Here is a 27955-nt window from a genome sequence, read left to right as displayed (position 1 = left end):
CCATAAAGGATGTTGAGTGCTGAGGGGTCTGTGTCCGGCAGGAGCACCAACAAGCCTTGGCAAATCCAACCAACATAGGAATTGAAGAAGGATCAACGTCGGGACCACCAAGGTCCAGGGGACTCACCACAAGCAGGGAAGTCAGGCAGGCCCCACGCAATCAGAGGAGCCCAAAAGAAACAATGGTGAGTGTCAAATTGACCTACAGGTCTGAGGCACTGGAGTCGCAAGAGGACCTCAAGCAGCTCAACAAAAGATGCAGGCCACAATGCACACAATGTGGTTTGGCTGAAGATTCTGGTCACTGGAGGTGCTCAATGTTGGGGCTACTTGGAGCCCGAATATCTTCTTGTAAGGAAGCCAACAAGCCTTTGCAACTACAAGTTGACACAGTGCACAGGAGTTTTGTTATTGCAGCCCCCACGAAGGATACTGGCCTCATACCTGGTGAGAGGGCAGGGCAGGCCTCAGGGGCTAAGGAACACTACCTCCTGTGTTGCAGAACCTTACAGAGTCTGGAGGACAGGTCGACTTAGTTGTGGTGCCTGCGAATGCAGGGGAGCGACTTCTTTACTCCAAGGGAGATTCCTTCAGGTGTCTTTGATGCCCACAGGCCTTGAAAAGTTCTTCTATGATGCACAGGCACAGACGATGCAGCAGACAGGAAGGGAGACGATGCAGCAGACAGGAAGGGAGACGATGTCGAGCCCAAACGAAGTCCAGAGTGCCCAGATGGTAGAAGTAGAAGTGGTGTCTGATCTGAATCTTGTCGCACGACAAATCTAGGGACCCAACTACAGGTAAGCCCTTAAGTAACCTTATGAAGGGTTGGGATGATTCAGGGGACCCTATGTCAGGCCTTGAGCGTTATGGCAATAGTCTGGAATAGGGTATTATCGAGTTATGGTCCTGCTGCATTTGGGCCGATCATTTCCTTTTTTTATAGCCCAGGACTAAACTTTGGATACATTCCCTTGAGGGAGAAGTGTTGTTGCAGATTGCAAGGGATCAGTGTTTGGGGCAGAACCAGTATGAAGCGCTTAAAAGTGCTTTGTGCCCTCCAGCCAATGCTTGGCTTAAACGTACCTTATACATGACCACGCCCTAGCCGACTGGCTGGCGGCTTCATGTTTTTGGATTTTCCTCTACTGCAGCACTCGTTACCGGAGCAGGAATATAGTCCACTAGGAACCGCTTTTCCTTTCAGTTCGTTGTTATTTATCTGGAGACCTGTTTTCCTGTGGAGAGCGGGAAATGGCTGTACACTCCACCTGTGCCTTTCTCTTCACACTCCCCCGCAGGCATCTCGGCAAGAGTGTTTTCATTACACATCAAAGATGGATGGATTGCAAATCACGTTTTGTTCACGGAGATAACATTTCCTACCACTGGAGCATTTTCTGTTCTTAACAAAGGTCAGTGCACTGAGGAACCATTTTTTTTGCATCTTGCTGTCATCTCAGTTTGTTTAAAGACTTCTTCAATATTGACACTCAGATTATCAGAACTGGACTTTGTTCTGATTCAAGAATGAGTATTCGTTCTTCCTCTATATACCCTAGTGGGAGTGGCTTGAACTCCTACGTGTGCCTTTACCCTTTAAATGTCTGGAGGAATGTATTGTGAGTGATACTCCCACCCCCTTCACTTCCCAACATATGATGGCATCTTAATAAAGGGAGGTGAGGGCACTTTATTATAGCATCTGGGCAGCACTAATAGTTTTTTCACTTATTTATTTCAGTTAGAGAATTCTGAAGCTCCTCTGCCTGGTTGTGAGGTAGTCTGTTTACCACATTTCTGGGTCGGTGTGGTCTTTTAAAGAATTCTTCTCCCTGTCTCCCAGAAGAGAGTCGTCTGTGACAGTGATATAAATTGCACTCACAGGAGCTCTAAACTTCGGTGAGAGTGGGGAACTACTCTTCGCTCCTGTTGATTCGCCCATTTCAGGTTAGTGGTTCTTCTGTGAGTGACACCCTCCCAGGGGAGGGTCTGGACAGGGGGGATGTTACTCCCTTGTCCTTTGTCCAGTTTTGCGCCAGAGCGGGAGACAACGGCTCCCAGGACTGGTTTGAACAGGACTTCACACAGGGACACCAAATGGCCCCTCATGCATACTTAGTGGTGCTGGCAAGCGCACCCACCCAGTCCCAATACACTAAGTCCTGTCTGGGAGGTGGTTACACCTCTCTGTGACAGGGTGCCTATTGTTCTGCCTTCTCCTGCTCGAGCTTGGCTCAGCAGGAGGAGGGCAGAAATATATCTCTTACTGACAGCAATCATTTTGTGCTGCCCGGGTCTAGGAGGTTGGCACTGGGAACACTGCGAGCCTAAAGGAGGGCTCTTCCAGTACTTGGAATAATACCTGCCACACCGTTTATGGTGTGGGGGTATGATTCCACCATGTTTGATACCGAACATCATAGGATAAGTTGTAGCCAGTTTCAAGATGTCCAATGCGTAATTACGCATTCCACTCTATATAGTATATGGCTGCTTCACTGACAACCCAGGAGAATGGGCTCCGTAGGCTGTAAAGGTGTCCTGCTCACGCAGGGGCACCCTCTCAGTTAGACAAGCACCCTGCCTTCAGTATTGTTAAGGCCTGCTATAGGGGTGACTTATAGGTTTTAAGTGCAGTGACCCTAGATATAGGCAGCCATATCTTTAGTAAGTGGTGCTAGCACCCATTTACACAGGTTGCAATGGCCGGCCTGTATTTCATTTTGAATGGTCTCCCATGGGTGGCATAATGCATGCTTCAGTCCATGGGGGACCTATACCCTGAGTACCTTGGTATCATGTACAAGGGACTGATAATGGTACCCCAGTATCCAATCTGGAAAGTATCTAAGTACTGAAGATATCAATATAAGGGAGAAAGTAGATAGACTGGGTTCCTGATTAGAAGTCAGACTAGTCAGTAACAGCTTAGCACCAGGCAAAAAGTGGGGGTAACCATAAAAGCAGATCCTACTTTCCTGAAATTAGGGTGTATAAGATCGGGTATTAAAGTTTCTAATCTGGCCACTAATACGTTTGTGTAGATTTTGCAATCTATATTGATAAGTGAGATCGGCCTGAAATTCTTAGGTTCTGTGAAATCCTTCCTTTCCTTTGGGAATACAACTATAACTGCTTCCGCAAGTGCTCCCTCCAATACTCCAGTCTAAGAGTGTTTTTGGAAAAGATTTATGAGTGTAACTTGTAAATTGGCCCAAAAGGATTTATAAAAATCGTCCCTATAACCTTTGTTATTTCCTTAATATTTATAGGTGTGTTACGCTTAGATCTATCCTTGTCTGAAATAGTTTGGGAACTAGTTTATCGAAAAGTTGAGAGCATTGTTGAAAATCTTGTTGATTAGGTTTGTCATATAATTGCCTATAAAACTCCATAAACGTATTGACTATTTTATTGAATTTTAAATGTGCGTTACCTTTCTCATCTTTGAATGAGTTTGGCCAGTAATTCTTAGATTATGTGAGATCCTTTCCTTTCTTCAGGAATACCGCTATAACTGCTTGCGCAAGTGTTCCCTCCATTACTCCAGTCTGAGCAAATTCTTGGAAAAGATTTATGAAAAAAACTTGTAAATTGGGCCAAAGGGATTCATAAAAATCGGCCCTATAACCTTTGTTATTTCCTCAATAGTTATAGCTGAGTTAAGTTTATATCTATCCTTGTCTGAAATAGTTCGGAAAACTAGTTTATCAAAAACTTGAGCATTGTTTGAGTTTGAGTTTTAAATTATTTATAAAGCGCGCGTACACCTGACGGTTCCATGGCGCTACAGTATATTGAGTCCCTGAGAAGCAAGAATAACAGGGGGGGAATTGTGAGAGATTATTGGGGGAGGGCTTTGGAGAATAGAAAGGTTTTTAAAGCCTTTCTGAAGAGCGAGTATTGGGTGGAACATCTGAGTTGGGCTGGGAGAGAGTTCCAGAAGATGGGGGCAAGGGTGGCGAATTTAGAGCCTCCCCATTTATTTCGGCGGAAACGGGGGACATCAGCAGATGTTGAGAGGAGGAGCGAAGTTCTCTGGCAGGGGCATAGGGTTTGATCTCCGAAGAGATAAAAGCAGGAGAAGAGCCTAGCTGGGCCTGGAAGGTGAGGCAGCCCACCTTGAACTGGGAGCGTTCGCGAATGGGGAGCCAATGCAAGGATTTTAAGAGGGGGGTGACGTGATGGGATTTGGTGAGGTTGTAAATCAAGCGAGCAGCTTGGTTCTGAACCAGCTGTAGTCGTCGTACATTGTAGGCAGGCATGCCGTGGTAAAGGGCATTGGCATAATCCAAGCGCGAGACGACCATGGCAAGTACGATGAGTTTTAGGGCCGTGAAGGAGAAGAAGCGGGAAACCTTGCGGATAGTGCGGAGGGATAAAAAAGAGGAGGAGACCACCGAACTCACCTGGGAGTGCAAAGTGAGTTGATCATTAATTTTGATAACAAGGGTTTTAACAGAGGAAGAGGGGGCTGGAGGGGGCCCAAGGGAAGGGGGCCAGAAGAGGGGGGTCCAGGGACTGGAGCAACCACCTGTCAAAACCAGCTCTGTTTTATCTGGGTTTAGTTTCAGGTGGTTGTGATTCATCCAGTCTCGGATAAAGAGCATTATAGATTGGAAATTAGATTTAGAGTCAGGAGAGCGAGAGAGAGAAAATATGAGCTGGAGGTCATCCGCATTGTTATATACGGAGACCTCCATTTGTTGGAGAGCAAAGATGAGGGGAGCTATGTACAGGTTGAAAAGTAAAGGGGAAAGAGAGGAGCTTTGAGGGACCCCACATAACACCTTCCGAGGTTCAGCCGAGAAATCGCCTAGGCGGACCGCTTGGGTGCGATCACTTAGGAAGGAGGACAACCAGACCAAGGCCGAGCCACCGATCCCCGCCGCCCCGACACGGGAGAGTAAGATGGAATGGTCCACCGTGTCAAAGGCGGCGGAGAGATCGAGTAGCACCAAGGCCTGGGGGGTGTTACTGTCCAATCCCTCTCTAAGGTTGTCAAGTACAGAGAGCACAACTGACTCGGTGGAGTGAGCCGGGCGAAATCCGGCTTGGCGAGGAGCCAAGATTCCGTTTTCTTCCACGTAGGTGGTGAGTGCTCTGGTGACATGTCGTTCCAGGACTTTCCCTAGGAAGGGGAGCAAAGAAATAGGGCGATAGTTGGCGGGGACAGAGAGGTCGGCGCCAGGTTTTTTTAGGATGGGGAGGATTATAGCGGTTTTGAGAGCAGGGGTGACCACACCCTGAGACAGGGAGCAGTTGAGGAAAGAAAGCGGGGGTAACGGGCAGTTCATGAAAATGTGACTAAGAACAAGGGCAGGGCACGGGTCAAGTGGGGACCCAGATTTAACCAGAGGGAGGAGGGAGAGAAGGGATTCCTCTGTTAGAAGAGGGAGAGAGTCGAGACAAGCCTCTATGGGGGGGCAGGACGGGTTGAGGAAGGAAGAAGAGGGGGGAGGATATTGGCTCTGATTGTTGCAATTTTATCCAGAAAGTAAGAATTCAGGGAGTCGCATAGCGATTGAGAGGGGGTGGGTTTGAGAGTGGTTCTGTCGGAGTAAGCGAGTTTATTAATAATAGAGAAGATTTCTCTGGGTTTGTTCTCCGCGACTAGAATTTTAGAGGAAAAGTAGTCCTTTTTGAAGGACAGAATAGATTTTTTGTATTGCTGCAAGAGGGAGGTGTACTGAGCTTTGAGAATGGGACAGTACTGTCGTCTCCAGGCTCGTTCTGCGTGGCGGACTGAAAGTTTTAGCGCCTTCAGTTCGTCATTGAACCAGTGGTTGGAGTTGTTCGTCCGTCTTGAGGAGACCTGCCTAAGCGGGGCGATGGAGTCACAGGCTGAAAGTAGCCAAGAATTGATGGAGTTGGCTTGTTCAGAAGAGGGTAGACCAGATAGGTCTGGGCTGGAAGATGAGAGAGAGGAGGCTAGAGAGGCCACATCAACCCGACCCCAGGATCGTACCCAGTTGTTTTTAGGGTGCGAGGGCTTTGAGGGTGGGCCAAGTTGAGAGACAAAGGAGATCAAAGAGTGGTCAGACCAGGGACAAGGGGAAATAGACAGAAACGTAATAGGGCAATTCAGGGACCAGATTTGATCAAGGGTATGGCCTTGAGTGTGTGTAGGGGAATGGACATACGAGGTGAAATTAAGGGAACGTAGAGTTTCGGAGAATTCTTTGGAGGTGGAACATTCAGCTGGATCTGAGGGCCAAAAGTTGAAGTCACCTAGCACCAAAACGGAGGAGTTGTTGACTGCTAGGGTGACCACAAGTTCTTGAAACCCATCAAGAAAGGTTTGAGAAGGTTGGGGGGGGACGGTACATAAGTAAACAAGTAAGGGGTACATTAAAGGAAAGTGAACGGGCAATTAAGAAGTCAGATGTACCAATCGGGGGAAAGCGGAGTGGTTGGAATGGGAGATCCTTTTAAGCAATCATGGCGACACCCCCGCCTGATTTGCCGGATGGCCGGTCGGCTCGGAGAGCGTAGTAGGTGGCGGGGAGAGAAGCTAATAGGATGGGGAGGGAACAATCACGGAACCAAGTCTCCGTAAGAAATAAGAGGTCCGGTTTATGGAGATCAAGTAAGACGGAAAGTTCGTGGCAGTGCTTGACTGCAGAGCGTGTATTAAGGTAGTAGATGGAAAGAGGAGCATGACTAGGCTCGGCAGGAGGGACGGGGCAGGGGAGGGTGGAGAGAGGGAGCGGATGAAACGGGACATGAAAAACGGGAGGAGCGGCTGAGGCTGTCAATCTCAAGTTATTAATGTAGGTGGACAGGGAGGCTTCAATAGGCCAAGGGCCTTGGAGACCAAGTAGTTGCGCCGATGAATATAGATATGGTCCGGGATAGCGGGGTGGCCTAGGCCCTAGAAGCATTCGGTCGCGGACGGGCGCAGACAGGCTTGCGTTAGGCACGCCTTTGGCGCGCAATCGTCGCGCCCGCTGCGCTCGTCCGCTGCGCGTTCGGTGGTGGCACATGACTTATAGGGGGCGGGAGGGAGGAAGGGGGCGTGGCCTTGGTGAGGGGGCGTGGCCTCGGCGCTCGTCAAAGTGGCGTGAGGGAGTGGAAGTGATCGGTAACCTCCCGCCGCAGCGTTAAGTCGGCTGCGCGGGGAACCGAAGTCAGGTGGTAAGTGAGTAGTTTTTAAAAGCAGATATACAGATTCAAACAGTTTCAATAGAAAGTTTTAAAAAAATTCAAGAGGTCCGCTCCCGGCTTCCGCCTCAGGAGGACCCGCTATGACTGGGCAGACGCTTGTAGTCAGCGTCTATAAGTGCGCGCTGGAAGGGGGCGTGGCCTCGGTGAGGGGGCGTGGCCTCGGCGCTCGCCAAAGTGGCGTGAGGGAGTGGAAGTGATCGGTAACCTCCCGCCGCAGCGTTAAGTCGGCTGCGCGGGGAACCGAAGTCAGTTGGTAAGTGAGTAGTTTTTAAAAGCAGATATACAGATTCAAACAAACAGTTTCAATAGAAAGTTTTTTAAAAATTCAAGAGGTCCGCTCCCGGCTTCCGCCTCAGGAGGACCCGCTATGACTGGGCAGACGCTTGTAGTCAGCGTCTATAAGTGCACGCTGGAAGGGGGCGTGGCCTCGGCGCTCGCCAAAGTGGCGTGAGGGAGTGGAAGTGATCGGTAAACTTGTTGTTGAAAATTGTTGAAAGTCTATTTGCTTAGTGTTGTCCTGTAATTGATTATATCACTCCACAAACATATTGACTATTTTATACTAATACTGTTTTGTCTATCTATCCACAATCCTGCTCTTGAGCTTAGTATCATAGTTTAAAGGATCTTTGGATTGTCTGTTTCAAGATTGTAGAGTTTTAATTTCCAGAAGAGATTTGTTTGTTGTCTTATTCAAATGTGAATCTATGTTTATGAGTGAAACTCTAATTGTCGCTTTCAGGGCTTCACATCATGCAATGGGAGAGGTATCTTCCTGTTTTTTTACTTGTAGGAAATTATTTATATTATAACGTATCTGTGTTAAATATGTTTGATTATGTAAAATGTCATCATTAAGTTTCCACAAATTTTGTGGTCTAGGTGATGCGTCCCATAAGGGAGAGAATGTTATGCAGGAATGTTCCGAGATGTATCTAGGTTATATGGAGGTTTTGTGAATGGATTGTGACCCTGAGATCAATAGATAATCTATTCTAGAATATGTATTATGTGATGGAGAGTAGAAAGTATAGTTCAACACAATAGGATGTTGTAGTCCCGAAATGTCTTTGAGATTATATCCCTGGCATAAATGAATTCATTTCCAATGAGCTTTGGAAGGTCTATACTTACAAAGGGAGGAGCCAAAGGTAAATTAAAGTCGCCACCAAGAATTATTTTGCCATTAAATGGAATAAAACTAATTTCCTGAATTTGGGTTAATTTGCATTTGGAGCATATACATTTATGACATAAAATTCCTTACCATTCTTAAGATGTTTTGCAATGGGGGTTGGTCACGGAGGCCAAGATGGCCTCTGTCATCCGACTGCAATCCACCTTTATCCTGCCTGACAATGCTTACGTTTGACACCCCCACCCCATGGCCACTGAGCAAACTTTGAGACACTCAATTGGCTTCGATGGGAGGTGACGGGGCAAATAAAGATCCGTAGAGGAGATCGTACTGGTGAAGGGCCGGAGACAAGATGGCGGCCTTCTCAAGCTCACACCCCTGATCGCTGTCTAGCTTGCGGTGCTCCCCCTGGGCAGAGCTCTCTATTCTGGTATGCAGTGGCTGGGCCTGTAGTGTCCCTAGAGTGTTGGCTAAGGAATCCTCGTGGGCCTCACAACCTGGTTACAGCGGCTGGGGATAGCTCTTAATGGTGGCAACCGTGCTCCCTTTGTGCCGCTGAGACTGTCAGCAGCTTGGATTCAGAAACAGCGCTCTTGGGCACCACAGCTGCTGTGCCTACGGGTCTGTTGAACTGCTGGGACTGATCCCAGGTGAGGCTGCCTGCGAGTGCCTGTTGCATTTCTTTTACAGGGCCCTTGTGGTTGCTTTCCTGGAATGCACTGAGGCGCTTCATGCGACAGTGCCCCCCCCTGCATTGCAATATGAGGGCTGATGCAGAGACCGAACGCAGAATGGAGGGCTGCCACTCTGGGGGGGGCGCCCTTTGCTGGCCAGCACGGGGGAGTTGGTGATGCTGTGGTTGTGTCCTGGGGACCCAAGATATGCTGGAGTCTCAATATCTAGGTCTTTGGAGGAGACCCCCTTGCACAGGGGTGACAGTGGATTCAGAGTCAGTGGGACCAAACAGGAATACCTGACCTAAGGTGCACTGTGACCTCTTGATGAACTGATATACGGCACCTTCAGTGTCCCTCCAGCGTGGATGGAGTCATTGATTGGGTGGTGGGGGACTTCCCGCAACCCGCCTAGACTCCCATGCCGACGATGTGGTCCTCCTTAGTCAGACGAAATAGGCTTGCAGCGTCTCTTGCAAGTACTGGCTGGATATACAAAACAGAACCTTCTTGAAATAAACCGCAAGAAAACAAAGATTATGATAATAACTCGACGCTGCAAAACATCACCAACCTTTGTAATAGACAACAATAAATTGGAAGTAGTGGAAAGCTACAAGTATCCGGGCATACAACTGGACAAGCGCCTTAATTTTTCCTTGCATTTCAACGCCATCGAAAAGAAGGAAACAGCCCTGTTACATGCATTTAGCAGTTTATCAAAGCAACTCAAAGGACCTTTGTTCAACCCCCTCTTAACAGTCATCAAAGCCAAGCTACTCTCAACAATAGCCTATGGCAGCGTGCTACATCACGGAAGGAGTGCACAGCTTATAGACAAAATTCAAATGAGAGTCTACAAGCGTGTATTCGGCTTACCGCACAACGCATCACCTGCGCAGGTCCGACTCGAGTTAAGCCTGCAGTCTCAAGTACTGCAAAAAAATATGAGACGGTTAAATTCTGGTATGACGTCTGGATGAATCGGGAAATTGAGGTCAATCGCGCCATGTGGGAAGCAATGCTTAACAGTCCCAATTCCCAGTACGCCAAGTTCTTAAAACTTTCCCTTGAATCCACTGAACTAGTAGCACTGTGGGAAACCAAGCTACCTGTACCAACGTTCAAGCGGGCAGTAAAGAAGGTGGCCAATAGGCACTCACTGATCAATGACAAGATAACCCTGAGCCATCGCTCACATGCCAGGATGACAATACAATCATACAAATAGTCCACGCCGGATGCCTATCTAGGATTCGCTTTTTCATCATATATCAAACTCAAATATCTCAGCTTACGGATGGGCAACCTGCCAACAAATTCCGATCAACCAAATTGGAGGACCCAAGGCTCCAAGGAGTGCGACTTATGTGGTGCCGCTAAACAAGATTTTATCCATCTGATTTGCATTTGTCCCGCACTGGACCAGGAACGTCAGAACAGGTTAAAAGCCAAGTTCAATGAATACGGAATTCGCACCTGCCGTTCTGCGATCATACAAGTCCTGTGCTCAGAGGACCCGCAACTCATTTGTAGAGCAGTTAAATTCATCACCAAGTTTGAGAATAAAAGAGGAACTTCTGCAAAGATCTAATACACACCCTGATCTTGCATTTTTTGTGACTGCTTTCTCTATAACTGACTTGGCTCTTCGAAGTTTAAAGGATCTCATATTTATCTATGGTTTTAATTCGTAATTATGTATGTAACCTCTGATCAATTTTAAATTGCATTTTATTTTTGTAATGGTTTTTATTAACTATACAATAAAAGAATTAGAATCTGACTCCCATGTGTCCTCAGTTGTTCTCCTGCGCTGTGGTGACATGTCTCTTGGGCAACCCCCAGAATTATCATTGCTGGCTGCTTGTGCAGCCCAGGAGTAATTGGGCCAGCGGGTGTGTGGTTTTTCCTGGTGGACCACTGTCTGGACCTTCATCTATCTCTCATCAGACTGCTGTGTTTTAGCGACACCTTCCCGGTGCGGACCTTGATTCCACCGCCGCTGGCTGCTTTTGCTTTACCTAGGGCAAGCGGGCTGCCTGGTGTGTGACTCTGCCTCCCTGGAGAGGCTATTTTCTTTGTGAAGAGAGATGGGTCATGATAAGTCCCCCATGCTGAAACCGTCTCAGACAAAAATAGGCCATTACACCACTTCTGCAATGAAAACTCTGGGGCAGCAGGGGCACCCCTCCAGACATGCCTAGCCAAATACACGAGGATCTGACATCCTTAAAGGAATTCAAGATTCTAGGTTGGCAGTGGAATTTAAAGTGGAAGGTAACTGGATTGCGATCTCCCTCCTGCGCTAAGACCTATGTAAGGTGGTAAAGAGGGTGGCGGAGGCTAAAGCTCAGGTCTCAACAGTGGAACATGAGGTGGAAATACATAAAGACTCCCTATGGGCTTTCTTTAAATGGGAATGTCGAATGGACTACTGCGAAGCACCTTGCTTGTGAAGAATTAATGATTTGTGCACTCCTTTTTGTATAGGTTACATAGTTATTATGCAGGAGATGGTAGTCCTGCTAAGTTTCCAAGAATCCTCCTACATAATGGATGAGGCTAGTTTTCAGGGAACACCCCACGTCCTGTATGCAGTACCGTAACTAGGTCAAAGGTCAGTCCCAAGAACTGTTATGTAGTGCATGGGTAGGGAAAATATATGTGAAAGGTTAGGTGACTACCTGAGCCTATATTGGTATTGGGGTACCCATATGAAACATAACAAGCTGTCCCATTGCTTTGTCATGGAGAGGGAGCATCATGCTTCAACTAAGACGCCTCCACCGGGTCCCTCCCATCCTATGATAGCTTGTATCAACCATCAAGATCGAGATGCTATCCTTCGTGAGGCCCAGAGTCAACAGGACCTAGGTTACCTCAACACTAAAATCTTGATTTTCCCAGACTACACCCAGGCAGGGTGTAGTCCTTGTTGCTCATTTGAAGATGTTAAGCATAAACTCTGGGCACTTCAGACCCAGTAAATGCTTCTGTTCCCAGCACACTTCAAGCTGATCTTCAATTTGTGTGCTTAATTCTTTGACACTCCTGATAAAGCCTAGGAATAGGAATAGGTGACGGATGCTTCCCCTGTCTGGCTGACAGGCTCTAGGGGGACTGATGGTGTCAAGTCAGCGAAGCATCCCCTGCCCCACCTTCTCCATCGGGGCTTATATCGGAGGAGAAGAACCCATTTCTGGAGCAGAGTAGATGACAGGGGTCTCTGAGCCCATTTCGTGTGGGGAGTGCCCACGGGTGCCTTGGACCCTGAGAAGTACCTCTCTGACATCAGAGCTCTTTCAGACTCAGGAAGGCACGGCTGACTCTCTTACTTGAGCCATCAAGTTTTAGCCCTGAATGCTGGCCTTTAGTAGGGATTTGCAGAAATGGAGTTGCCTGTCACTTAACCAGATGGGGAACATAACTTTATTTAAAATTATGTGTCTTTCTCACTACCTCTATGTTGTGATAACTTCCCTCACCTGATCCCCCGGAAATGGTTTCTATCACTCACTTCCAGAATCACTGCCTTCTTTCGGGAAGGAGCAACATTGAGTGGCCTTCACTTCTGCGAGAAAGTCCCCATATGATGCGGGTCTTGGCATGACTGAACTTTATGGCTGTTACCTTGCTGGCACCTGATACTGATTAATGAGTGGTTTACTGGAGGGTGGGATGACCCCGCTTACCGCCTTGAAGTACATCTCATGGGCCTCGAGGCTCTCCTTGGCCTGCTTTATGGTAGCCTGATACCACATGCTCTTCCTTCCTGTACCTGAGTGACATTACTCTGTTGGAGAGGGCCTTGCACTTTATCCATTCAGATTGTTGCCTTATAGGAATGACGACGCTCAGGCAAGTTGCGTGGCTTCAGCAGGTGTCGGGTCTACAGGGGTTCACACAGTGGAACAGAATAGGGATTTCTTATTCAGATGATAATCATCAAGGAGGGACACTGATGTCCTTTCAAGAGTCGCTGGATGTTTATTGCCTCTCCCACTCACAATTCTTTTGATGCCTTCAATTGTGCCATGCACTGCTTGTCCACATCTCGGTAGGTGCCCAGACGCCCAAATTTAACCCTCTTGAAGCTAAACTACTAATGGAAAGGTTGGGCAAGGAAGCCATTTCCACGCTTTACCGTTCCCTGATGATCAATGCATTTGAGCGCTTCCTCCCCGGAGACATAAGTTGGAGTGTTGGGTGGGAGAGTTTAATGAAGATGACTGGAGAGAGGCGTGCTTGGCCCCAGAGAATTGGAGATTTCCTAATGCCCTTGGATGGTTTAAAATCAACTATCTATTAACACATAAAGGACCTAAATGGAGCATTAACCCAACATATCTTGTATGGATATTTATCTTGTTAAGAGTGCCATATGGTAGTAGCGCGCCACATTTATACAATGCCTAACTACTCTCTGCAGAATGTGGAGCACAGCAAAAAGGTGGCTTTAGAACACATTACAGTTCATGCTCTCACCTCTTTAGTTATGAGAAAGATCTAATAGTCTCTCAAGTGTACTTCAGTTTAAACAATTTTAATACAGATGAGTGTTTTAACAGCTGTCAATTTTAATACACATGAGTGTTTTAACAGCTGTTTCTGTTTTTCTGCACATTTAGCTCTTCAACATGATGTGGACCGATGACAGAGTGGAGTTTACATACACGCTCAGGGTAAGATTACACACATGTTTATTCCTTTCACATTACCCTTTTATAGGAGTGTTAGATTATGGTGATGGACACGGTTGGCACTGATATACCTTGCCACGTTAGTAACTGCTATTCATTTATTTTCTGCACTATAGGTGGACCCTGCTGCCTAAATAGGACCACCCTGATAAAAAACCAAGTCTATAGTATGGCAGGATTTGACAGTTTACTCATAATAACAGAGTGACATGTACGTTTTGGTCCTGACGAATGCCGTTGAACTTTATTGAGTTACCTATGTGAGAAACATGTTGACCATTTAACATAGCGGAGTCTTTTACCGCCTGTCCTCTCATGATTTTTAACCCTATCCAATGGGGGCACCAGAATAAACAACACTTTTTGCCCCCCATGAGATAGTTTTATTAACATTACACATTATGTTGTACTCTGTCCCTCACTCTAGAACATTTCTCATTTCGAATCAAAACACCTCTGCTCCTCCCCTTGTGCTACTGGGGAGTTGCGCCCAGGCTAGGTACTTTGCAGTCCCTGTGTGAGGAGGGAACCCAGTGATGAAGCATGTCACCTTCGGGTGAGTGAGGGTTCGCAACCTAACAGCATAGTGCACTCTTTCTTTGTCTGATCACACTTTTAGGTTATTTGTTTTCTACACTCGTGCCACCAATGTGTGAGATTAAATCAACTATCTCCATGCGGCATATTTGACCCCCCCCTGACGATTGTAGCGGATGGGACTAGCTGTAGACTTTGTCTATATGGTCTGGTCTTATTCAGCAGTGTCTGACTTTTGGAGTGGGGTGAGGCAAGAGATCTCGGATATACTGGGCCACCCTGTTGATCTGGGTCCTCAAACAGCCCTGCTGGGTCTCCTGATTGAAGTTGAGGTACCAAGATCGGAAAGGACATATATTGAAGTAGCCACATTCGTGGCCAAAAGGGACAGTTCCAGTGCTTGGAGACTGCCAGATCCCCTTCACTGACAGTCTGCAGTAAGGGAGTGGACTGGTGTGCGCACCAGGAAAAGATTTTCTATGAGCACAGAGGTGTACCCAAAAGCAAAATAAGATGTGGAGTGGGTGGTAGGCATATCATGGACTGGTGGTATGATTCTGTTGTTATTTCCAGTTATTTGTACCCTACTACAATATCCAGTACTAATTGTGCTGATGCTAATCGATTGTTGGTGGATGCTGCTACTAATTGTCAAAACTATTATTAAAATGTGGTCATTAAAGCAATTATCAATCTCCCCATATCAGTGGAATGGGTAATAAACGAGGCGTTCTCTTTCTTGGAAAATAATACTAATACTCAGTTTTTGAAGAGTACGTCCCCATCCATTTAGATTGTAGAGAAAACGCTTTTTTTAAAACCTATTTTACCCTATTGTGAGAGAATACATCTCCTTTTTATCTATTCATTTAGTCTATATTTTTACATCTTTTTACATCTTTTTACTGGTATTAGTGGAGGCAGACATGTTGAACTGGAGAATAAATCATAACAGTAATATAAGAAATGGAATACGATATGATGTTCAAACCTTTAGCACTTTTGATTACAACCATGCATGTATAAGTAATCAAACTGCAGATTAACTGTGACCACCAGAAATTACCTTTCCTTATTTTTGGTATGGTGATATAAAGAAAATAACTAGATATAACATTGAATGATCTCAAAATATAAAGAAAGATAAGAAGGTAGGACGATAATGACCCAAACATTTCCTATGACACCAACTATGATGAGGAACATAAACAATAATAACTCCCATTCCCTACCCCTCAACTTCCTTCACAAAGATTGGTAATGTACGGAAAGAAGGTGAAATGCTCTGTCATTGAATGGTATATTCAATCAATGAAGATTAGTATATCAAGTAATATCTTTTCAGAGAAACAACACAAATGCATTGTTATAATGCCATTTAACTTGTACACCACTGGAACATTTGCTTACTGTGCACTACATAACATTCGTGGCACATTCTCAATCTAAACTCGATGTCAAGAAATTGATGTATCCAGATACCTTTAATTATTGCTCTATCAACAGTTTTCAACAACACGGTATTCCCTTAATGAGGCACTCAAAGATTCGGGTCATATATCGCATGTGTAAGCTTACCAAAGAGTTGGGCAAATATTAAGTTATTCGGGGGACTCCCCATGGAGTGAGTATCCATTTCAGAGTCTCCTAGAAAAAACTTGACCTCCATACTGGATAGGAAGATACATGAAGAGTCATTTAGGGAGATCCTAAAACGTGACGGAAATGCAATGAAAATACGTGTCTGGCTCTTAGTAGGGGTTTCAGAGCCCAAACACTCTCTCAGGTCTACAGGAGCCAGAGTTTGATTATTTTTCCTCAAATGTTGGATAATTAAATCTGCGTGTTGATATCGGACAGGTTTACACATCATGGGCTTAGGTGGGTTCCCTTGGGGTGGTAGTTGAGATGGAATCCTGTGTGCTCTTCCCAATTCAAATTCTTTTTTAAAGGGAACTCTAGTCATTTTCAGGACCCAAGTTTTCAAGAAATGTATGCAGGCACCATGATCTTTTCCTTGTAATCCTTCTGGTATCCCAAATAGCTGTAAAGTACTGAATCTGTTGGGGCTCCAAATCTGATACTTCTTTTTGATGATTGAGTGTTGTACACATCATGACAGTGAGTTTCTTGATGAGAGAGGTTTCTCAAGCTTCCAAGTTACTAAATCAGTTTTCATTTTCTATGATTTTGCTATTTATTTGTCAAGCCTCAGTTGTCATAGTGCTGAGATCAGATTGCATTTCATCGGTGTTCATTTTAGTTGATTTTGCTAAACAATGAACCTCCTCTGTTTTTTTAAGGAGCATGTCCATTGAGAATGGGCTATCTTGTTTTTGTTTCATTGGCGATTCCGGAAGTGGTAGTTCTGCTTTAGAATGTTATTTCCAACCTTTGGATCTTTTTCTGCCACTTTACTGTGAACAATATCGACTCAGTTATCGATTCTTAGAATTCTGATTTCAATGTCAAGTGTGGCAGTAAAGGGGACTATTTTATCCGGTTAGCAGCTACATATACAGACCTGTATCACATACAACCCACAGGGTAGGTGGCACACAACTGAATATAACTAGGATGAGATGCTGGTAGGTTGAAATCAGTAACACATCCTGCTATAGAAGCAGACCCAGCACATCTTTTGTTGGTGCTTTAAGGATGTAACTTGGTGCCACAATGCAGTAGGATTCCTATTAACATCACTGGTACAGGAACAACAAATTATCTGTAGTATTTATTGCTGCAGATGGGTATCCTCTGATTGAAGGAAAAAGTTTCTCTGTTGGTAGAAACCTACCAAAAACATAGCTCAATTACTGTTGGAGTATCCTCTGGAACTAAATAAGTGGAAAGTGAAAGTCAGTCCTGTGTTTATATTTTACAAATCTCAGCATGCTTAGCATCCAAAGTTCATTAAAAAGTTTTTAAATGGGTGAAACATGCTCGGTTTAATTATCAATTCACATGCATCATATTTTAGGGGGAGAGCACTGGCAATGAGGCCTGATTAGCAGGCTTCAGTGCACTTTCAGTCATAACCATCAGCATTGGGGGGGGGGGGGGGAGGTGGAGGTGACCATACAAAAAGGACATTTTCCTACACTAATCTTCCTACCTCCCTGTTCTGGGGCCAGCATGAAGGGACTTGAGTCTTGTGTCCTGCAATCTACAAGGTCATTCTGTTCTTGGTGTGTGAGATTAGCTGATGTTGCAGTGATGTTGGGATGCATCATTTCATATCTGTTCTTGGAATTCCTATCTTGTAATTAGATGCCAAAGTTTTGGATTCATTTTAAGGACACTGTGGATCTTTGTAATAGGATATCCTTGCACATTGTACCATTGAATAATTGGCAAAAGCAAGGTGATACGAATATGACTATTTCAACATTCCGATGACAAGCAGCTAGGAGTAGTTACGTTTTTTAGACTTGCTGCAACATTGCAATTTGAATAGTCAGTCTACACAATTCTTAGATCAAATGAGTTTGTTATCACAATATTACCTACGCACTTCAGGAAATTGGGTGGGGCTTCAAAAGTGTGAAGACAGGACAGGATTTCAATAATCGAAAGAAAACTATTGGTGTAATATAAAGTGGTACAAAAATGTTTTTCACAGTATCATATAAAGGAAAGTTGGAATCGCTTGAGGCGAGAGGTGGAGAAACTTACTAAAATGTGATCAAGCCTTACTAAAAAAAAAACGCCTTGCTGAACCGATTTTACTTTGCTAATTTACTTCAGTGGAGAGTCTGGGTTCGGCTATAGTCACTGGGGTATATTTATATAGGATTGGTTCTCTGAAACTGTTAAATAGTGTGCATTGTTTTCTCTATGGCTTTGAGATGCTTTCAGGACCGTACTCGCAGTGGCGGTCTGACCACCGTCACCACTGTGAGCCCGCCCGCAGTATTCTGAGTGTGGTGGTCAGACTACTACAGGACAGCTGCATCCGCTGGGATCCAGAATCCTGCTGTGGTGGCGCAGCAGTCAGGAAAAGTAATATGCTGGCTGTGACTCTGCGGCACCAGGGACCTTATTACGAGTAGCCTATCCACAGCCCATTTCATGGTGATCCTCCTGTCGGTGCGGCAGTGGCGGGCCGACAGGGGGACCACCAAACTCATCATTAGACACTAGGTGTGCACCACACAATCTGTTTTCTAGGACACATAACCTAAATGCAAGCTGCCTTGGACTAAAACATGGATTTTTATTAAATCTACTCGAGATGTGGCCTAGTGTCCATAGCTGCCATCTTTAGAACTGTGGGAACTAGGTTCCAGCCACAATGATGGCTCAAATCCTGTGATTCTGGGCAAATCACTCCTTGTGCCTAAAAAATAATTTAAAAAAATACTCTTGGGCCGAATCCGAGCTATAAAACCTGCAAAAAAAAAGTGCTTAGGATGAGGTATATGGCCACTGACTGGTACCGGTAACAGTGGGTTGATTCAGTGACAGTCAGATGTTGAGTATCGGCTACTATTGTGAACTTCATTTGGCATTAGAGCGTTATTTCTACTCTTAAGAGGGAGATTACAAAGTTTTTAACCAAAACATCGCTACTTGACCTTCGTAGAATTTGTTAGACTTCGGGTACTCTTTCTCTTCAAAACCGCACAACCATTAAAACTCAATGATGAAAAGAGGGCTGATCATTTTTAAAATGTTCATGTTCATTTCTTTTTCAAAACAAATGAAACATCTAACTAGCAAAGTATGGTAAATAATTTTTTTTATTAAGAACTATTAATTTCCACTAAAACAAACACATACATTCTTCAGATCTCTGCAAAGTGCCCATCTCTTTAAAGCTGTGTCTGCTTTTTATAGTTTCAGTTCTGCTCTTGCTTTTGAGCATTTATGAGCCTTTGTTTCATCTCTTGAGCCCGTAACTGGTTCTTTGTTCTGTTTTGATTGTACTGTAAAACAAGCAAAAAATATTTTTGTGGCTGTATTTAAAAACAACAGCATGCTAACTGTTAAATACGTTTGTATATTAGTCTTATGTAATTAAGATCTATATAAAATACGATAACAAATTACTTACATTTTAATTAAGCTTTTTGTGACATAATCTATAATCCCGTAGATGCATCATTTAGAAATATCCGCTGGAGAGTCATGCATAATCCATTAAAATTCAATGCAAGCCAGACATTAGAAAGTGCTGATGCGCCATGAACCACAGAGCTGCAGAAGAGCCACCCCGGAAGTACGGGGAAGAGGTGTGGCGCAGCGGCCAGGGTTGACTGACACCGGACGCTGGGGCTCACGGTTCGATCCCCGGCTCCAGCAGCAGGGGTCTGCCCAGCACCATGTGACTCTGGTCAATAGCTTGCTTAATCTTCCCAACGGCCCCCAGCGCCGGGATGCCTCCGGGTAGCTGTGCGCTTTACAAGTACTGGATTTAACATGGCTTCATAAAGAAGGTGGGCACGGCCTCTAATTTCCCTGCTCTACACAGACCATGAGTGAAACAAATGAACTGAAATAAGAGCAAAATATGATGTAAAAAGGAATTAAAGACTCATGCATCTTTATAAGAGGGGTGTGGCGTGTAATATAAAATGTGTTGAAACACAGAAGCCATCAGAAAGCCATTGCCTGAGGTAAGTAACTTGCACTTGTAACCATTAATCCGTCCTATCTCCCCCATTTAGACAGACTTCCACAGCTGTAACAGAAATGAGGAGTGCAAGAACAAAACTTGTGCAAAAAAAGGCTTGTGATTACATTACTGAAAAATGCCTGATTATTCGCATTAGGGTTCAAACAGTACAGATTAGTAAAAGTGTGCCTACCATTGTAGCCTGACTGTAGTGGTGTGAAAATTACAATTCAGCCTTTCAAAATAAACCCTTTTGACCTCCCTTTTAAAAATTAATAAGACACTTCTATTTAGGCCTTATAGCTCACAAGGCGGGTGCATGGTATTTAAAAGTAGGACATGTAGAAATTTAATATTAACATGTCCTTAAGGTGACTAGCACCCAAAAGCTAGTTTTCACTGTGGCTGGCCTAGCTTTCCTGTGAGAATACCAAACTACAGATTACAACCCTATTACTGTATCTCACAGAATGAGACTAGCTAGAAAAAACATTATACAATTATTTATAATAGATAATAAAAATCAAATTCAATGAAGATGGACTTTTAATAAATACTAGGGAATAGTAACTTTTAGAAATGTACCCGTTAAATGACTGAACTGGCTGTCAGAAGGCTAATTAGCATAAGTCTTTGCCAGGCCTCAGCTAGTAATTAGACTTGAATAGGTCTGAATATTTGAGAAATGCCTCAGAGGAGAAAATAATAGGCTGACCTGAATGGGCAGAGATCATTCCTGGGAACTCCAGAGAATGTGCAGGGTGTGTGCTCTGGGTATCCTTTTTGACATCACAGTGTGAAATCCTGCTTGACAGGTCTGCCTGTTTCAATTACAACACATGGGGCACACATGAAAGGGAATCATATGGATGATGATTAATGCTCAAATATGTGAGCCTTACTGTGGAAGGCGACTGCCCACTGTAGGGTGGCGGAGGTGGGCATATGTGAGTTGCTCGCCACTAGTTGCCATACCTTTTCATACACAGTACCAGTACTGGTGAACTTTAACTAATTATACAGTGACTTTTCAACAGGGCTACAAATATTTGCATGGATAATATCAACAATTCTCAGAAATATGCTGTTCTGTTAGGGACAGTGTCTTCAATTCCAAACATGGTAGCTATTCATACAATGGGTCCACTTCTTCTTAACAGGAGGCAGGTACTCTGTGACTAATAAGCAGAGCTACTAGAATTATGCAACAGGAGAGGACCCAAATATGTGACAGAGTTAAAGTGTACAGCACAAAAAGCCAAATTATGCAGCATAATGTGGCACATTTTGTAGCAGTATTACTTCATTATTTGTCATTTTTACGCATGTTAACATTTTCTTAGCAAAGGTTTCACCTCATCAGTACCACTTTAACATTCAAATGCAGCAATAAGCTACATAAAATTGACCTGTCAACCATCTCAGAGGGTTTGTCACTGCATTTTTGTCTGTTTGAGCTAGAAACACTTTTTGTGTTAAAAACTGCAAATTATGCAGCAGATGATGGATTATTTGCCAAATGCAGCTAATCCATAATTATGCAAAAGTTCGCTACAGCTGCAGAATCTCATAATTCTAGGAGCCCTGCTAATATGAAATGTCATTTCTCCTAATTGCACAAATATAAAAGATCAAGAGACAGCTTCTTGCATTTTGCTACAGGGATAATTTATACTAAAGTTTTTCTTTCGACGTTGTCAAATCTCTGAATTTGTAGAACTATTGCACACATAGTCTGTTTAGTATTTTCTGCCATATGGATCAAATTATCGGTTAGGGCCATCCTTACAAAAAAGGGTGCTACAATCACCTTCAAGAAATTACTCCTTTACATGGGTGTAAGCCATGTCAATATTCCTTATTAACTGCACTACACAAACTCTGCAGTTGTAACTTTATTGTTCAGGCATAGACCGATATAATGTGTAATTTTTGATGGTATGTACAAAAAATGACTTGCGTCTGTATTACCAACTCTATGTGTGTGTATTTGACACACTACATAAAATGCACATTAAGGATGAGTAGATTTGCAAAAAGAATGATTACATTTGTGTGAGGATGGTGGTGTTTTATATGGTGTGGTTGTCTTAGGTCTAGTTAGGCTCGTTTGCAAAAGCTTTAGCTCAACCCTGGGTAGCTGTGGCTTTGAGCAGTAAAGCATTTAGATGCGCCAAACAACAAATTAAGAATGTAATGCCACATGAAAGAAATCCTATGTAACAAAAGAACCTCTGGGTCTAAGCAAAGAAAAACAGATTCATGAGGAACAGAGTAGCATAACCTAGTTGGTAAGAAGAATTCCTTTTTTGGGACGAATTCCCTCACGCACCAAACGGGGCATACTTCTTCATAGGGAACATGAAAGATATCTGACACCAATTTATAAAAATGGATTACATTTTTAAGAATTTTAGACACCAAAATGATTAACATTTACTGGAGGGTTTAGGAGATACACATTTTTAAGTAAAACTCAAATCTCAGCTTTTTAGTTCAAATGACAAACAAGCATTGATAACAATAAGTTTAGAAACTTTAAAGAAAATGTTAAAGAGTTGTGTTTGACTACTTTGGCACAGACTGGGTGACCAATTCTGACAGAGAGAAGGTCAGGGAGGCCAATGAGGAGTATTTGGGCAGTTACCTGGTCACCAATGCAGTCTGGCGTCCAGTTCAACACTTTGCATTAGTACTGTCATAGACTTCACTGGAGTGGTCCTGATGCTGATCAAGAGGATACAGGATGCTGAGGATACTGAAAGATGCTTTGGGTGCTGGGCAGTCGACCGGGGTCTTCCTGGGTTTATTCCTTGATCCACGGTTGAGGTGGGGTGACTGGGCAACAGGAGTAGATGTCCATTGAAGTCCTCAGTGAGCCAGAAGAAGTCCAGTTAAGAAAGGGCTACTGGGGGAGGAGCTACGACAACCAAGATGGCCGCGTAAGCTCCCGGCTCCATCGACCTCCGCCACTGGCTCCATAATCCTGTTAATTATCCTGATTTTGCGCCGGACCTCCGTGTGGCTTAGGAGTTGCGGATCCCAATGATGCATTTCCAAGACTTTTGCTGGCTCGAATGACGGAGTTACACCGTGTCCTTTTTCGGCCTAACCCAGCCTGGAAGCCGGGGCCTCGAGTACTGACCCAGCCGGGTTTCAGTTGAATAACATCGGCCGCGGGACGTGGGCAGGGTCCGGTCTTTCGAAGTGGAGGTCATCCTTGCCCAATTCGGATGGCGGTCGAGTGGTATGTTTAATGATACAGGACCGGCGACACCAAAGATTTGTGACCGTGAGCGGGGGTCCCCTCCCCGAAGACCTTGTACCGCCTCCCGGGTCTCGCGGGCTGGGGTCCCCGCCTGCCGCGGCGGAGCAAAATCGCCTACTCGCTAGGTCGCCCTCCGTTACCATCCGCCCCGCTCTTGTCTGTCCTCCCGGAGCAGTCCGGCCCCTCCGGGGTAATCGATTTGGTTCTTATCGAGCGTGAGGAGATGGATCGGACGGAGTGTACTCCGACACTCAGTACCATAATGGCCGCCATCGGGGCACTTCACTATCAAGTTGACGCCATCATCCACAAAATGACCGATGTAGTTGAGACTATCTGTTTGAGACCGGACTCTGACCCTTTACCAGCATCGACAGAAGTTGAGTTCCCTGCGGAGCGGATTTTAACCGAGGAAGAGGACCCCGCGCTGAACATGGTTCTGATGCCCCTGATTAACGCTCGAGTACCAGCTTGCGAGCTCGAGATCTCTGAAAATTTCTTGCTTCCAACACCATTGTCGCTTGAGATGGAATCACTTGACCGTTCACGGCTGGAGGACTCCTTTGTTACCTTCTCGATTGACTTTCCATCCCTCTGCCCCCATTTGACTTTACCACATCCGTCGAGGAAATGCTATCGAGATTTTCTGTCGATGGGGGAATACTTCAGCGTGATTGATTCACTTCAAGGCCTAATAACTTTTACTTGTTTAGGCTGGAAACGTTTGAAATTCCTTGGACTCTTTGACTCTCCTGTCTTTCCGGTGGTTCTAATGGTGGGAGCTCGCATGAAGGATCGCAAGGGCCAGGGATGAACTTGACTGTCTGGGTTCGATATTGAGACTTTAATGGACATGGGATTCTGCTACCTTTGCTGATACGGGAGGTCCGGTGGTTGTTATAACTTCCACTATGTAGTTTCGTTAATCAATTTCTTTCAATATTTTAATAGTAGGGGCCGTTCACTTTTGGCGAGGGGGAGGGATGACCGGGAGCATGTATGACAAATTCCTCCTCCATTTTTCCATGTTTGATACTTAGTTAGATGGGGCGACAGGCACACTGCTAGTTGGGGTTGGGCGGAAGCCTTATGCAGGGGTGCAGGGAGGGGGGGGGGTGTTCGTAGTTTGTATTTGTGTGTGTTTTTATGTTTCAAACTCCTTTTTAGGGCTCGGACTCCTCCCCACTGTAAGTGGGAGGAGTTAGAGAACTAATGTTAAAGGAGAAAAAAAAGAAGTATCTCCTAGGGCTTTGGCCGAGAGAAATTCCACACATTCCTTAGCGTGTTCTGTCATCTGGCCAGTGATTCGTCTTCGTTGTGTTGTCGTTTTAATAGGCTTGAAGTGATAGGGTAAATGTAGTTTTGTTCCGCCATTTTGGGCATATTTCGTTCGTGCTCGCGCAAAGAAGTACATTAATTATAATTAGGAGCTGTCAGGGTGCCTCCGTAAGTGAATCCAGATGGCCGGGCGCGTTCACCATTCAGCCTTACTGTTCGGCTATGCGGTCACTAGATGGCGCTGTGGCGAACAAGCTCGAAGTTGCTGTTCGAGGAAGTGAAGGCGACGTGGATGTGTGAGCGAGGATGAGAGAAGCGTTTGTTTCCCCTGTTACCACCCATCCACGGATGGGTGTAATGTCGTGATCCGCTGGAGAGGTCAGCAGGGGGACGTCTGCCGGCTCTTATGGGCTGGATCAAGGTTTGTTAATTTTTATATTTTTTTGCTGTAAAGTGCCTTGATGGCTGTGTAGCGTAAAAAAACCTTCTAAGCGCAAATTTTAAATATTTGCTATTAACAAGATGCCTCATTGTGCTTTCACCGTGCTATGTCACTTGTCTGCGCCCATTTATTAGGACTGAGGCCTACTTACCTCAATGTCGACACAATGAGGCGTGTGTACACTCGGAAGGCTGGATGTACACAAACACCTCGCTTGTGCCCCCGGCCACGCCTGGCAGGAGTAGCCTGCTTTGCCCAGCCGGGTCCACATACCGTGCCCGGCCAGCCAGACACCACGCCCGCCGGCCCAGAGGGTTTTCTCCATTAGGCAGAGCAGCCGGGAAGGCCGAAGAGAGGCCCCTTCTGTGCACACAGATGGATGTCTGCTCTCCGGAGGCGCTGAAAGGGCTGGGTAACCGAGAGCAGGTCTCACACCCGAGGATTAACACGAGAACCTCACACCTCCAGGCTAAATATACTCAGAACCACGCGCCACCCTTGGTATGGAGCGCGAGGCCCGCCACACGACGGAGTGTGCGGGGGCAACCAAGCCACAGCTCCACTGTGCTCAAGATCACACGAGGAGCTCCCCCGAGCTGAGGGTGACCCCTCGCGGTCCGAAAAGGAGCTGGGAAACCAGGTTCGAGTCTCGGCGGCAACGGCTCACCAGCCTGTGATTCTGGGAAAATCACTTCCTCTCCCCGTGCATCCAAAAATGAACGTGTAAGCGCCCCAATACCTTTGGGTCGAGTTCGCGCTATATAAAACTGCAAAAAACATAGAGATAAAAAAAGAGCAGACTAGATTGAAAATTGCAATTCGAATAACGACGCAAGACTGGTTCAAGGTCTGCACACCAAAAAGAGTCCGAGGTCGGCCATAAATACCAACATTAATGAAGTGTGTGGTGTACAAGGTATGCCAGTGCTTCTTGGCGTAGGCATGTGCACTGCACCACTGCAAGGTGACACTTCCCATATAATTTTTATCGGGCACCCCTAAAGTTAACATGTGCATAGAATATGTGTTTAGTATATCCAACACCTGCACTTCGATCTGGGGGTGAACCCCTTCCATTTGGGATAGGCCGGGTGTGACGGATCAGGGAGAACGAATACTCACACCTGCAGGTTACAGCTCATGCTTTTCGTACAGTTTTCCCTGCTCACTATTCTGCTGGAGTGTCTAGAAGTGAAACACGCCCATGACTACTGAACGTATGAGAGAGGTACTTGCATTTCACTGGTGTGATGGGTCCGTGGCCTCACGCATGCACCTCGGGGGTCTGTGTTGGAACCCAGGGTCGCAGGCTGAATCTGCGTGAATTCACCCTGCCTTTCATCCTTATGAGGTCGATAAGAAGAGTACATTGAGCTGAACACAACGCCCTGTACAATGACACATGATATGTTAAAGTTGCAGTGTGTGTGGGGGGGGGCGGGGTAAGGGGAGATTAAGTGATTTGCCCAGAATCACAGGATGTTGAGCCGAATACCATTTTCTACTATAGGTAGGCGCATACCTCTCTGTTGCAGCAAGAACCTTCAATCATTTAAAATGCGATGCGATGCCCAGTGCAAGTTGAGTCACAAGTAATATATAGGCTATCGGATAGTCGGTGTTTCATTGATAAAATCACATCGACACATTATTTATATATTAATAATACAAGGTTGAATTTAAGTCTGTGGAGATACATGCCTATCACACAGCTCGCGTGCCATGGACACTCTCTTCAGATTCCCCCTCACAAGCAATGTACCCACACGTGTCATTACACCAGTATTGGGGGGGGGGGGTTGTTACACAAAAGCATATGTTACCTGCAGGGGAATGGGCGTGTCAGTCAGAGTGAGTATGTCTTGCAAAGTAAGTGAACATGGCAGTATTCGAACAGCACCGCCCCGTGCCCCATACAATTTGAGTTTTACTTCTTTCAAGGACAGGAGTAAATTAGTATGTAGAACACAACAAGGAATGACTGACTACCCCACACTGTATGGTGATCTCGAGGAAGCGGGTTCCCTTCTCTTTGCAAAGTGTTCGGACATTTCTAAAATGCCCGCGATACTCCTTCGACAAAGAAAAGCGAAGCATTTGCAAAAGAATTCCAGAAGTACTCCTGGAAACCACGACATGACAACCTTCAACGCCTGGTCACGAGTAGGAAGCGCTATATAAAAAAACACGTGAAATCTTCCCACAAGCGCCCCGCTACCCTCTGAGAATTTCAATCTCCTACAAACACAGGAGTAAATATACAGGAGTACTTTTTTTTTTTAACCACAAATCGAAGCCTGCAGATCTACAGCGGGGTACACATTCCTGCGTTGTCTGTACAGAATTGAAACATTCCTCTGCGGTGCGGGGCTCTGCCAGCACAAGCGTTGGCATGCGGCGGCCAATCGAAAACAGAAATGTTATACACGGCATAATGACAGCTCCATTCCGCGCAATTAGCTGCTCTCTAAACTGAAAGAAAAATGTCAACAAGAGGCGCATACTTGAACTGTGCTGTCAGGGTTAAAAGGGCGCCATGATGGTTCCGCGTCTCCCGGGCTGATGGCTTCAAGCCAACACCCAGTTACAAAACCAGCATATGTCGATGCGGCTGATAAGGGATGCCAGAGGTCTCAGCGCCTGGAAAACAATAACGGACCGGTGCGCTACTGACGACGAATCCCGCGTCAGACAAGTCAAGTTTCCAGGTCCAATGAACGACTATCTCTGTCAAATCAGATGTCTCTATGTTGGAAAAAAAAAGTCAGATGTCTCTGCGTTTTGTTTTGTTTTTGCAGTTTTTATTTGCAGTTTTCTATAGCGCTGATTCGACCCGTAGGTATTGTAGCGCTTTATACGAGCACCAGCTACTTTACGCAAGAACACATTAGGGACACAGCCTGCGTTTCTGTACAGCGTTGTCTTGCGACAACGCCACGCCACAGTGGTAGTGAGTCTACAAACACATAGAGGCAGATTTACAAGCTCCCTGCGCCACTTTTGCGTCACTTTTTGGGAAAAGTGGCGCAAGGGGCTTGTAAATAAGCCCGTGGGTATACCTAGGTCGTCTCTTCCGGAGAGTTGAGGTCTGTGAGCGAAGACCTCTGTGTCTCCTGAAAGAAACACGA

General features: G+C 45.4%; 1 protein-coding gene across 4 annotated transcripts in view; it reads right to left on the bottom strand.

Annotated features, from left to right (window-relative positions):
* Positions 1-18946: 18946 nt before the first annotated feature.
* The window catches only part of CMC2 (C-X9-C motif containing 2), a 105804-nt gene continuing 96795 nt past the window's right edge, over positions 18947-27955 (bottom strand). For all 4 annotated transcript variants that reach the window (XM_078671019.1, XM_078671018.1, XM_078671020.1 and 1 more), the window contains one exon: positions 18947-19150. In XM_078671019.1, coding sequence (XP_078527145.1) covers positions 19064-19150 — 87 coding nt within the window. In that variant the 3' untranslated portion in view covers positions 18947-19063. The remainder of the gene's footprint in view (positions 19151-27955) is intronic.

Source organism: Lissotriton helveticus, chromosome 12, assembly GCF_964261635.1.
Source record: "Lissotriton helveticus chromosome 12, aLisHel1.1, whole genome shotgun sequence".
Classification (NCBI taxonomy): domain Eukaryota; kingdom Metazoa; phylum Chordata; class Amphibia; order Caudata; family Salamandridae; genus Lissotriton; species Lissotriton helveticus.
This window is presented reverse-complemented; position numbering and strand designations above follow the sequence as displayed.